Source organism: Salvia splendens, chromosome 6 (genome assembly GCF_004379255.2).
Source record: "Salvia splendens isolate huo1 chromosome 6, SspV2, whole genome shotgun sequence".
Classification (NCBI taxonomy): Eukaryota; Viridiplantae; Streptophyta; class Magnoliopsida; order Lamiales; family Lamiaceae; genus Salvia; species Salvia splendens.
Genome location: NC_056037.1, coordinates 22,087,782 through 22,100,793, shown reverse-complemented (window position 1 = coordinate 22,100,793; position 13,012 = coordinate 22,087,782). Strand labels below are relative to the sequence as shown.

Genomic DNA, 13,012 nt, shown 5'->3' with positions numbered 1-13,012 from the left:
GGCCCGAATGAATTAGAAAAAATTAGGGCTGATTATAGTGGGCTATATTTAAATAATTCTTTAAATTGGCTGATTGATTAATTCTTTGGTCTAGATTGATTAATGGGTTAGAAAGGATTGATTAACTTTTTGGTCAAGATTGATTTAGTAAATGGTGGGCTGATTTTAAGTGGGTTACTTTTAAATAATTTGGGGTCAATTAGAGTGATTGGATTTTATCTTATGGATTTGGTGTCACGACCGCCCATACCAGGGGTGTCACAAACGCGGCGATCGTGACCGACATGCATGGACAACAGTTTAAAAGAACAGCTTAAGACTTAAAGAAAGAAAACAACTTAGTTTGAAGAAGTTTAAGGTCATTTTTTTAAAGACGTAAAGAAACATACTTTTAGAAAGGGCACCGGAAAAATTTGACTTAAGAGGTACAACTATATATAAAAAAACTAAGGTAAAACGAACATTTAACTTAAATCTCGGAAAACACCATTTTCAGAAAGACAACGTAAACACTCGTTTAAACCTAACACCACCATACATGTTCAAACACAACACGAAAAGATTAAGGTCTTAAGACATAATTTAAAACATAGCAGCGGATAAATAAGGTTCAGGGAGAGTCAAGGATCAGGCCTATGTATGACGACACAACGTATCCTAGGGTCTTTAACCAGCTCAACATCCACCGCAACATCCCGCTCAACCTGCACGTAAGAAAAAATAATATGCAGGGCTGAGTACTTGTTGTACTCAATGGGCTCATGCCGAAAACATTTTAATAAGTTATGTCATCCATACCAGTGATCTCGAGTTTTAACATTTTAGAAAAGAAATATCATCGAGTATCACAAAAACAATTTCATAGCCTAGCCAGGCAAAACAATCTCCCCACTTTCTCAACAACCAATCATTCACATCCTCTTACCATAGTGCGACGAAAGTGTGGTCACACTATTCGCCCACGAGACCGGCCGACTAGCAAGGACGGCTCACGATCCCCTCTGTGTACACAGCCTGATAGGGTTTGCGGCCCTACTCAGACCCGAATTCGTTTATCATAGCCCTATAGCCTAATGGAGCGAACTCACAAACTAGGCATCAAGCACAATCTCAATATAGCCCTATAGCCTAACGGAGCAAGCTCAAACGAACTAGGCATCAGGCACACAATCTTATAATAAAAACAACATGGCATGACATAACAGTTAAACCACCCTTATATCGCCACATAATATTTTTCGGAAAAGTAAAAAGGTTTGAAAAGAAAGCCCACCTCGATCGCTTAGCAAATTCACAACCCAACTTATAGCAACTCTCGATCCTCGAGTTCACGAGTACACAACACCCTTGTCAACGACAACACAAGTCAGCCTTCCACAACAACATTTTACTATGCATGTCCTATCGTTTTCTCTCTCATCGTTTTCTCAAATTCCCCAACCCAACATACATCACAAAGGTGTAAAGACACACGTAACACATTCCAACTTATCACAAGTGATTTCAACATTTAAACACGTTCCTTGGACATACATGCATCATATAATACTTTTAAACTTGAAACTAGGTGTCATTTTAACAAGGCAGAAAACTGGCAGAACTGCGCGACCGTTTTGTAAAAATCACTATAAATTCACCCGACCTCATATGAAGCTAAATTTTGGTCACAATACAGAGGACACATTCAAGTTCATCCATGAAAATGTTCACACCGAAATCACGTAATTTAGTCAGTCATATCACATATTAAACTCTCTGGTCGGAACATATAATTTCTGACACCACTGCGCAGTTCATTTGAAAAATTTACCATAAATTCATCCAATTCCCAAAAGGCTGAAAATTTAACACGACTCAGAAGACACTTCAAATTTTCATCTAGTTCAAGAATCACATCAATCGGAGGTCATTTGGTCAGTCAAACAGAAAACGAAATATTCTTGGCGAGAACACGAGTTTCTGGCAGATTTTCGCAGTCAACTTCAAAAATTTATTAAAAATTCATTTTTCGATAAAACAGGCTGAAATTCATACGAGACACAGAAAACACCTTGACGTTTACTCAGTAAAAATTTCATAGCAAAATTCATTTGTTTGATGGGTCAAATACAGATCATAAGTCACTGGTCGTGCATCACAGATTTCTGGTTCAAGTTCGAAAATAGGGTTTTTAAAACTTCCACAACACAGACACCGTTTTTTTTTTCATGCTTACACGTTCCTCATACACATATTTGCCCATGACTCATATTATTCACCAAATATTTCAATCCAACACTTATGATTTCAATCAACCGCGAAAAATCAAACAAGTTCTTACGAAACACACTTTCCCTCCCGTTAAAATTTGCGATCTATCAAACCCACACCCTCTACATGCATGTAGGACTCAAGAACATGGTCAAAACGGGTAGGGTGATAGAAAGTGAGCAATATACCTTCTTTGACACAAAACGAATCGGTCGAAACGATGAACGAAGCGATTCGTCGGAGACTCTTGAAAATAACTTCAAAGGATTGTAAGAACAAGAGTTGGATGGAGGATTTTTGGAGATGGGAGAGTGGAAGGTGAAAAACGTGTGGGAGAGGGAGAGAAGAGAGGGGGCGAAATTTTTGAGGTGAATGGGGGCTAGGGTTTGATTATTTGCTATTTATTTGTTAGGTTTAATTCATGGGTAAATTAAATAAAGAAATTGTGGGGGAAATAATATATAGGCTAATGAATAAAAATCCCACAATTTAAAAGAATAAAATAGGCATGTGGGAGAGTGGAATTTTCGAAAATTCCATGTAGTGCACAACAAAGAATTTACTTGGTATTTACTTGGAGAATAAATTCATAACATAGGAAATAAAAATAATGAATACAAGGGAACAATTAAATTAAATCTCCAAGTAGGAAATAAAGGAGGGGGCCGAAAATTCTTGGGTAATTGCACAAGGAAATTATTTAAATCCCCAATTAAAAGAATATGATTTAAATTAGGTAATTTATTTATAGGAAAAAGGCTCCCATAAAATAGGCAACAATTAATTAAATTCCCACAAGGAAAATATTGCATAGGGGGCGTGTGATATGGAAGAAAAGTAGAAGAAAAATATTCACATCCCCAATTAATTAGACATAGGAATTTATTTGAATAAAAAGGGATTCCACAAATTAGGAAACAAATAAAATATCCTCCAAAATTTAGTGGAGGGGCCGAAAATTGCTAACCAAGGAAATATCCCAACTCTCTATTTATTTTAGGTGAAGAAATAAATTATAACATGATTTAATTGGATTAAATTCAAAGGAAGGGAGTCAATAAAGCACCAATTAAATCAAATGAAAATAATTCTTTCTCCTATAGGAGATTTTCGAAAACTCCCAAGGAAAATAAAACGGAGTTCGAATTTCATGTAGTACCATCTAGGGGTCATTTGGTTTGGATTTAATTTGGATAAGTATCCCAAAATAATTAAATAAGAAAGAAGATATTACTTCCAATAAATAGAAATGCCGAAAAGAATTTGAATAAGGTAACTGGCACAAATATGCATGGTCCTATTTAATTAAATCCCGCCCATTGGAAAACATATCATATTATTCCACATAACTCTCAACCATTAATTTCACATTGTTAACACAACCTCATAGAAATCAATTTCCAAAAATGCATTTCCAAAACAACATCCCCATTAATAAAACGAAAATAAGCCATCAAATAAAAAAAGTCAAAAATTTTCCGGGGTGCTACATTTGGATAGATTTGTTTCTATCCTGAAATATCCTAGTACGATTTTGATAATGATAATCAAAGATCAGTCTTACTCAAGATAAATTTATCAAATCTGAAATTCATATTTTAGATAAGATAAGGAATTAATTATTTATTTAAATCTCCCTAGATTTATTAAATACTTTCAATAATTATCCAATGTGATTAATTACCATGAAGTAAATGACTTATCTATTTATTTGGTGTTAATCTGTTTTAAGTGGATTATCTGCCTTATCTGCTTGTGTGATAATTATGCAAAAACCATGTTTAAAATGACTAAGGGATAATTACAATAGTGAGTTGTATATGGTCTCCATAAATTGGTCTATATATGAAGCAGTTTCTAATATTATCGCGACCCACCTTAGTGGGAGCAATAATCCTACGAAATAGCAAGTTCATAAGATTAGACTTCTTGATAGTAGGTTGCTGAAACTAGAAGCTTGTTTCTAATATTATCGCGACCCACCCTAGTGGGAGCCATAATCCCACGAAATTGCAAGTTCGTATGTTTAAGCATATTTATAAGATAGCTATGGAATTTTGTTAGTGGCGTACGACCTTTCCTAGAAGGAGTATCAAAACAGAAATGAAATTCCTAGATGCAAATATTTATGGTAAATGCTTAGGCAATATTTGACGGCCATGCCACCTTAGTGGTCTCTGGACTATCCGTCGGTATTGTGACCAGGAAATTGTTGGAATCCGAATTTGTATGACCTCCCTAGAGGCGTACTTATTTTGGTTTTCACGGTTGCGAGATACATAAATTATTTTGTGGTTGTTTGCGATTATGTATTAAGCATAGTATGTGATAAATATTTTTATTTCTTCTCAGCCAAATTCTTAATAATGTCTGCGAACCTTAAAGAAATCAAACTCGAGGGCCAAAATTATGTAGACTGGAAATATTAAATGGATAAGACTCTCATTGCTGAAAACTTAAAGTTTGTACTCACTAATTCATGTCCTCCATTTCCTCGACAAAATTATGCAAAGAAAGTTTGAGAATGCATTTTATGCGTGTACTCGATAAGTTCTCTAAGGAAGAAGGTCAAACTACTTTCTTTTAAGTAGTGAGACAAGTCTTGGTTTATACCGATGATAAAGGAATATCCAATGAGGACATTGTCCAGATTCTATTGGAACATCCAAAAGAGATAGAAAGTTTTGATGAATCTCCTGATTCAGTTACTCAAATAGTTTCTACACTCAGTTCATCGCCAAATGTAACAGGAAGTGATTATATGAAGGTTGTTACTGAAAAGTTGGAAACCTTTGGCATTATATTCACTTTATTACTATTGGAGGAAGATAACATGATACTTGACGAATTCATTAAGGTTGTATCTTTCCTATGTCTTAGTTCAATCGAACAGAAGACTAGCAATGGAAAGAGGGAAGAGCTGAATTGTCATCAATGCCTGCTGAAAGCAAGAAAGGCAAGAAAAATTTGGTGAAAAGGCAAAGAGAAGATGCATTGTAAGTCGGATTGACCTCTTATATAGAAGGACAATGGCTTAGATAACAATGCAACTTCTAAAGGAGAGATCTACATCCAGTTGGGCAGTTGTTGCACTGTGAGCTATTTTTTATGCTCACTTTATTGTTTTGTTTTGATGTATAAGATTTTGTTTTATTGGTACAGTTTAGTTTGGAAAGAATTCAGTTTCAGTTTCTAAACGTGTTAATGATTAAATGATGTTCGATGTCATTTGATAATGCTTGCATTATTGAGAAATGCGGATCGAATATCTATCATAGTACCATAGAAAAACAAATTATACATCATAGTATCTAAACAATATAATTGCAAAAAGATTGAGTTTAACACTATAGTTTAACTTCTTAAACTATGAATGATAAAGTATTTATGGTACTTAAATATAAGGCCAAGAAAATACTTAGTAATTGTTCAAACTAATTTTGTCTAACTCAAGTGACTATCAAGATTTTAACAACTTGTTTGTTAAATAGCTTAAAGGTCAAGTAAGTCTGGTTAATGCACTATAAGTTAGAATCCTTTGGTGGTTCAAGGGATTCAGAATACTTACAGAGATGCAACATAGAAAGACTAGTAAGTCTCAATGGTTTACACCATAGGAGACGAGCAAATGAGTTAAGATGGGAGTTAAATCCTAGTTGACTACTCCAAGCATTCTTCTAAAGAATGAAATAGTCATATAAGAAGATATCGAAGTCTCTCGAAGATAAGTTCGATAAGTGAACAGTTTTACTCAATAACACCTTATCATTGATGGGATATACGTTGGAAACAACAAGTTATACCTTAAAGAAACTATCATAACATCAGTACCTTCTACAACAAACGAGTTGTGGACTAGAAGCAAGTTTAGTCCAGCACATCTCAAGGTGTGGAGTTATTCCAACACATGTTTTGGAAAAGGTATCCAAGTAATTGGAGTTGTGTACTGAGGTATGTTTTAAGGTTGTCCCAAATGATAGAAAAGGTACAGGTTCTATAATCTTCACGGCAAGATATGTGTTTGTTTACACGAATACTAGATTCTTTGATGAAGATTATGAGGAGAACTACAAGCCTAACAAACATGATAATTCTCAAGATAATGAGAATATCTATTTTCCATCTTAACCAAGAAGTCATACCATTAGAAACTTATGCACTAAGAAAATCAACGTTTGTATCTAAGATTGTAAGAGTTGTGTCGTAGTGGGAGCGTTCTTTGCGAACATAATAAGTTCATGGGTCTAAAAGAGTCTTAAGACTCAGTCTTAGATCAACTTGAACATAATCCCTGTAACTACAAGGACGCATTGACTTATTCAGATAATCATTCTTGATAAGATGATAGATTCTGAATAACAATCTTAAATCGACAAGAATGTTTGCAAGACTTGCGATACTACCCATAGACTATTTCAGTCAGTGGGAGCTAGTGGACCTGCAAGTGTAAGCATGGATCTCAAAAGGCTAGAATAATGGCAAAGGGTTGTACCCAGAGAGAATTATATTCTCGCCTGCCATTTTTACCTAAGTCGATCTGTATATTGTCTATTGTAGCATACATAAATTAGGATGTATGTACTATGATTGTCAAGACAGTTTTCTTTAAGTAGAAGTCTTGAGGAGATCATCTGCATGGAACATCTTAATGGTTATGTAATACAGGGCAAGAAAGTTGAAAGTGCACTATATTTGGTATTCTTGGTACTCTACGATGATGACATCTATAAAAGTTGATAAACAACTAAGAGGGTTATCTAGCGTAGGAAACTGATCGTCTACCCAGTTTAAGGATGATGGATTTAAGATAATCTAGTTACATTCTAAGCATCTGTGTCATTAGATTGCTAGAAAAAGAATGTATGTTTTCTTAAAGAATCCTACATCTACACAATACTTAGACACTTTAGCATTGAAAATTCCAAGAAAATGTTTTTCTTTTTCTAAACAGAATTATTTTGTCTCTAGTCAAGTGTTTTTCGACATTGAATGAGATCAAGAAGAATGAGACAAGGTCCATGATTGGAAGTCTCATATATACTATGATGTGTATTAAGTTAGATATTAGCTTTACCGTTGGCATAGAAGCATGATATCATTTTAACCATGGCCAATGACATTGGATTGGGTAAAGAATATACTATAGTACTTGCAGAAGACTAAACGGTATGCTCTAGTTTACCAGACATCCATGTTATGTCCTTTAGGTTACATCGACTCGATTTTATAATTGATTGATGATCGAGTTATCCTCTGACTATGTGTTAACGTTAGGATTTGAAAACTGAGTCATGAAGGAGTGTGATTACATCACAAACTCTATCATGAAAATTACAAGTGTGGTTTCATCAGAAACTACTAAGGTAGTTGTAAATATCAGTAACTTCCTAATAGCTTTGACCGTGATTCTGAGTATGTGTATGAGTATTATATTTTGTTATAATTACTCTAGTCATATGTCTAACTATAGGGAAACACGAGCTGATGAAGCAAAACAATCACATATAGCGGAAGTATGAAATTAATTAAGGAAAAGTGCGCAACGAGACATTATGGGTACCAAGATATCATCAGAGAACAACCAGGCAGAATTTTTTTTACAAAATGCCTATTTGGTAACATGATTTACACATGAGGTGAAAAGTATGGTAGTTCGATGTATCATAGTTCGAGACCTGCTTAGAGTATAAGTGGGAGAGTTTTGGCAGTGGGTATACTCGAAAGCATGATTTTGAGTATAAGTGGGAGATTGTTAGGATTGGTATACTGAAAAGCATATTTCGAGCATTTTGCACGGATAGAATAGCTTGTATACAATAAACTCTATAATCCACTTTTAACCCAAGGCGAGAAGAATTAATTTTATTGCATTAGTGTTTGCTTATGCATTTATAAGATGTTTGTCAAACATTTAAATGTATAAGAAGCAAATAAGTCTAATTCTTCTGCATAGTAGACTGGTCGTGAACGACGTTCACAGAAGGTGACGTAGTCGGTCCTTTGTAGAAGGGAAATATAATTTCACAACCTAGATAGGCTTTGGCTACCTATCGTGAAAGGTTACAGTGTCATTCTGCATGTTTCCTTACCTTAGGAAATAAACAACACTGGTGTGGTATAACACTGAAGGATCTAACAGTCGAGATAAGTCTTTCTTGCTATTTACTGAAAGACGAGGTCTCAGTGATTGTTATTTCTTAATCATTGTTGATATAACATTGAGCATACGATATTGATTATGCACTACTTTGATTTATCAAGTGGTGCGGATTTTTCGCAATCCAAGAATCCAGATATCTTGGGTAGTGGTGATTAATGTCTAGAGGTGCTAGTATTGTTATTGCAATGCATCGTGTGCTGGGTGAGTCCAGTTTGATAATATCCTCAAGAGGTGTTCGAAAAAAGTTTTATTATTCAGAAACCCGGCCGGTTGGAATTTATTCCAGAATAATAAATAAAGATTTTGAACTAGACAACTCTTGGAAAAAGATATTAATTAATTAAAGTCAAATAGTAGGCTTAAATTAATTAATGGATATTTATGTCTTAAGCACGGGAAATAATAAATTAAAGAGGTAAAGTCCGGATTACTCGTAATTTGGGATTGGACGGGCAGTCAATATTATTGTACTATAGTGGCTGATAATAATATTATGTTGGACTTGTATTAAATTAGGGCTCAATTTAATTAGTAAAAGTCCAACAGGTTTGGCCCAAGTCCAACCTCCATGGATCCCTAATCTGGTCCTTAATAACTCTATATAAAAGGAGATTAGAAAGAAGATTGAGAGAAATTAACACTCATAATTTCGTGCTCCCCTCTGGGAGTGGATGAAAAATCGGTTCTTCACAGAACTAGAGTTCTGTCTTCTTTCTAATCAAGTCCTTTTTTATTCTGACAAGCTTTGTCCACCCAAAGGTCGGATTCTGAGTTCGGGATACAGATTAGAAGGTTCGTGGTTGAGTACGAAAAACATCACGTGGAGAAGGCGCAAGCAATCGATGATTCTTTGGAGAATCAGATAGGTAATTCTAAACCGTAGGAATTCATGTTTTACGTTTTAATTTCTCTTACATGAATTATGTGTTTTCTTGGATGCAATTCTGTGTTTAAGAATACTTTTACGTGTAATGTATAATATGTTTTGGAATACTTTTTGTAGTGTATGTATACTATGTTTAGGAATACTTTTTTGTAGTGTATGTATACTTTGTGTGAAGTGTGCAGGGCATGTATATTGTGTGTATAGTATACATTGAGTATATTTTGTTTTTTTTTTGTAGTGTGTTCAGATTGTTTATTGTGTACGAGTGTATATTTTGTGTATAGTTTGAGTATGATGTACAATATATGTAGTGTGCACCTATGTTTGCAACGCATGTATTTTGTTTATGCGTGCGTGTGCAACGCATGAATTTTGTGTATAGTGTGTATAGTATGTCTATAATGTCTTGCGTGTGTATGGTCTGTATAGAATGTGTGTTTTTTTGTGTAGTAAGCAGCATGTGCGTTGTATGTATATTGTGCGTGGTATATATACTTTGTGTGCAATTTGAACTTTGTGTTATGTCATATAGTATGCATATAGTACGTAATGTGTATCAAGTGTGTGTTATTTTTTGTTTAGTGCGTATTATGTTCATTTTATGTAGTAATAGTGTGTATGTTTTTATTTATATTGTCTTTGTGTCTTTTTTGTACCGTGGTTAATGTTTGTAGTATGTGCGACGTATGTATAAATTGTGTATTGTATAGTGTATAAAAAGTGTATTTTGTCTATATATTGTGTGTAAAGTGTGTTATTTTCTTTTGTGTGTGTGTGTTTATTTTGTGAATTGCGTACTAGTGTGTATTTTGTGTATAATGCGTGTGGTATGTGCAATCCATTTAGCGTGTAGTGTATTTTATTTATATTGTGTTTATGTATTTTATCGTCCATTTAATGTGTAGTGTATTTTATTTATACTATGTTTAATGTTTATAGTATGTGGTACGTATGTATAAATATAGTATTTTATATGTACATTTGTGGTATAGTATATATTAATATGTGTAGCATATGTATACTAAGTGGTGTTTCTATAATGTTTGTATTTTCTGTATTTATTTTGTGTATAGTGTGTGTAGTGATTGTTTAATATGTATGTGTATAAAGTGTGCGCATTTGAGTATTGTATATACTTTGTACTTTGTGCTATGATGTATTGTATGTATATGTAGTGTGTTTTGTTGTGTGCGGACACTATGTGTATTTTGTGTATAGTGTGTGAATTATACGTGCAGTGTATTTTGTGTATAGTGTGTGAATATTACGTGTAATGTATAATATGTTTAGGAATACTTTGTGTAGTGTATGTATACTTTGTGTGAAGTGTGTGCAGGGCATGTATATTGTGTGTATAGTATACATTGAGTATATTTTGTTATTTTTTTTTGTAGTGTGTTCAGATTGTTTATTGTGTACGAGTGTATATTTTGTGTATAGTTTGAGTATGATGTACAATATATGTAGTGTGCATCTATGTTTGCAACGCATGTATTTTGTTTATGCGTGCGTGTGCAGCGCATGAATTTTGTGTATAGTGTGTGTAGTATGTCTATAATGTCTTGCGTGTGTATGGTCTGTATAGAATGTGTGTTTTTTTTGTGTAGTAAGCAGCATGTGCGTTGTATGTATATTGTGCATGGTATATATAGTTTGTGTGCAATTTGAACTTTGTGTTATGTCATATAGTATGCATATAGTACGTAATGTGTATCAAATAACGAGATAGAATATATGTTGGAAAACCTTCGTCTTCGCGTAAATGGCATTGATAAAACAACCCGCATATAAGGGCGCCCAATATAACGTCAGAGTGCGACGAATGCAAGGAAGTTACGATTTTGATAACAACGAATACTAACAATGATACTAACTTGTCTTTTGGACCAGAATGCCACCAAGACGCAGACGTGGCCCACAAGTGGAGAACGACATGGAGGAACAATCAGAGGGAAGTGTCGGGAATCAACCCCCTCCTCCACCACCACCCCCACCTCAACCTCAAGAGAGAGAATACATTAAGGCCTTCCGAAAGGAAAACCCTCCAAAGTTTGACGGACTGGGAGAGCCCCCGAAGGCAGAGGCTTGGATACGCGACCTCGAGCGTATATTTGACTTCATGGGATGCACCGATAGGGAACGTCTAGCTTGCGTGATGTATCAACTGACTGGACCGGCCGATTTTTGGTGGGAAACTAAACGACGAACTATGAACCCTGCCCGCCACGAGGCGCTCACATGGGAAGAATTCAAGGAAGAGGTGTACGACAAGTACATTCCCATGAGCTATAGACGGGCGAAGATAGTGGAGTTCCACACCCTGAAACAGGGAAACATGACAGTGACGGAGTACGACCGTGGTCTTTGTGAAATGACCCGATATGCGCCCGAGTTAGTGGACACCGATGAGAAGATGGCCGCAAAATTCCGTTCTGGCCTTAGACACTAGATAAGGGTAGCCGTGGCCAGCCGCAGAGGAATCTCGTACTCCGAAATTTTGAGTTGCGCTTTAGATGTGGAAGAAGCACTACCAAAGGACAAGACGACGGCGAATCCTACACCACCAACACCTCAACCGAACTATCGAGACAAGAGGAAGTGGGAAGACAACCGAACTCCTTATGACAACAAGCGACACCGTTCTACTTTCCGCCAGACGCAAGACTATGACCGGCAAGCCATGCCACAGCCGAGAGGGAATCAACAGAAGGCACCCCACTGCAACCGGTGCTCCAAGTACCACTTTGGCGAGTGTAGAGCTGGAGGCATCCGATGCTTCACTTGTGGTGGAAATGGACATATGTCTCTAGAGTGCCCGAATAACAACAAAGGAGGAATGTGGAATAGGCAGGGACATGGGGAACAACAGCAACAACCACAACCCATTCGACAGGTGGCCCCACAGCAAGCGAGAGCGTACGCGCTGAAAGGAAATGAAGGGCATGAACAGCAAACCGACAAGGACTGATGGGATGAAAGAGAAGTACCCCGAATAGTTTATGGAAGACGACTAAAATTTCGGGATGAAATTTCTGTTAAGAGGGGAAGGATGTAGCACCCCGGAAAATTTTTGACTTTTTTTATTTGATGGCTTATTTTCGTTTTATTAATGTGGATGTTGTTTTGGAAATGCATTTTTGAAAATTGATTTCTATGAGTTTGTGTTAACGATGTGAAATTAATGGTTGAGAGTTATGTGGAATAATATGAAATGTTTTCCAATGGGCGGGATTTAATTAAATAGGATCATGCATATTTGTGCCAGTTACCTTATTCAAATTCTTTTCGGCATTTCTATTTATTGGAAGTAATATCTTCTTTCTTGGATTTATTTAATTATTTTGGGATATTTATCCAAATTAAATCCAAAACCAAAATATTCTTATTTATTTTTCCATGATTTTCGAAATCTCCTATTTTTGGGACAGGAGAAATTAAGTATTCTATAATTGATTTCTTACTTATTTCTTTCCATGAATGAATTGGAATATTCTAGCCAATCTTGCCTTACTTAATTCTATTAAAGATTTGGAAATTTTTCTGGTGGGAGGAACCTTAAACCACACGCCTACTTCTCATTATTTTTGGAGGATTTTACAAATTTCTCTACTCCGTATTATTTTATTCTACTCCGTAAAATACCAAATTAAATCATAAGCTAATTAAATAACTATGATTTTCAAAAAATCCTCCCCTTATTTCTCCCCATAATTCAC

General features: G+C 35.4%; 1 protein-coding gene across 1 annotated transcript; it reads left to right on the top strand.

Annotated features, from left to right (window-relative positions):
- Positions 1 to 11,187: 11,187 nt before the first annotated feature.
- On the top strand, positions 11,188 to 12,264 carry LOC121808971. The gene is made up of 2 exons (XM_042209526.1): positions 11,188 to 11,725; positions 11,810 to 12,264. The coding sequence occupies exons 1-2, from the start codon at positions 11,188 to 11,190 to the stop codon at positions 12,262 to 12,264; spliced, it is 993 nt and encodes a 330-aa protein (XP_042065460.1).
- Positions 12,265 to 13,012: the final 748 nt, after the last annotated feature.

Bases quoted from the DNA above. Each gene is read 5' to 3' on its own strand.
- LOC121808971 (XM_042209526.1), top strand. From the start codon at position 11,188: ATGCCACCAAGACGCAGACGTGGCCCACAAGTGGAGAACGACATGGAG. The intron at 11,726-11,809 runs GTTCTGGCCTTA...GTTGCGCTTTAG, and splicing joins GAAGATGGCCGCAAAATTCC to ATGTGGAAGAAGCACTACCA.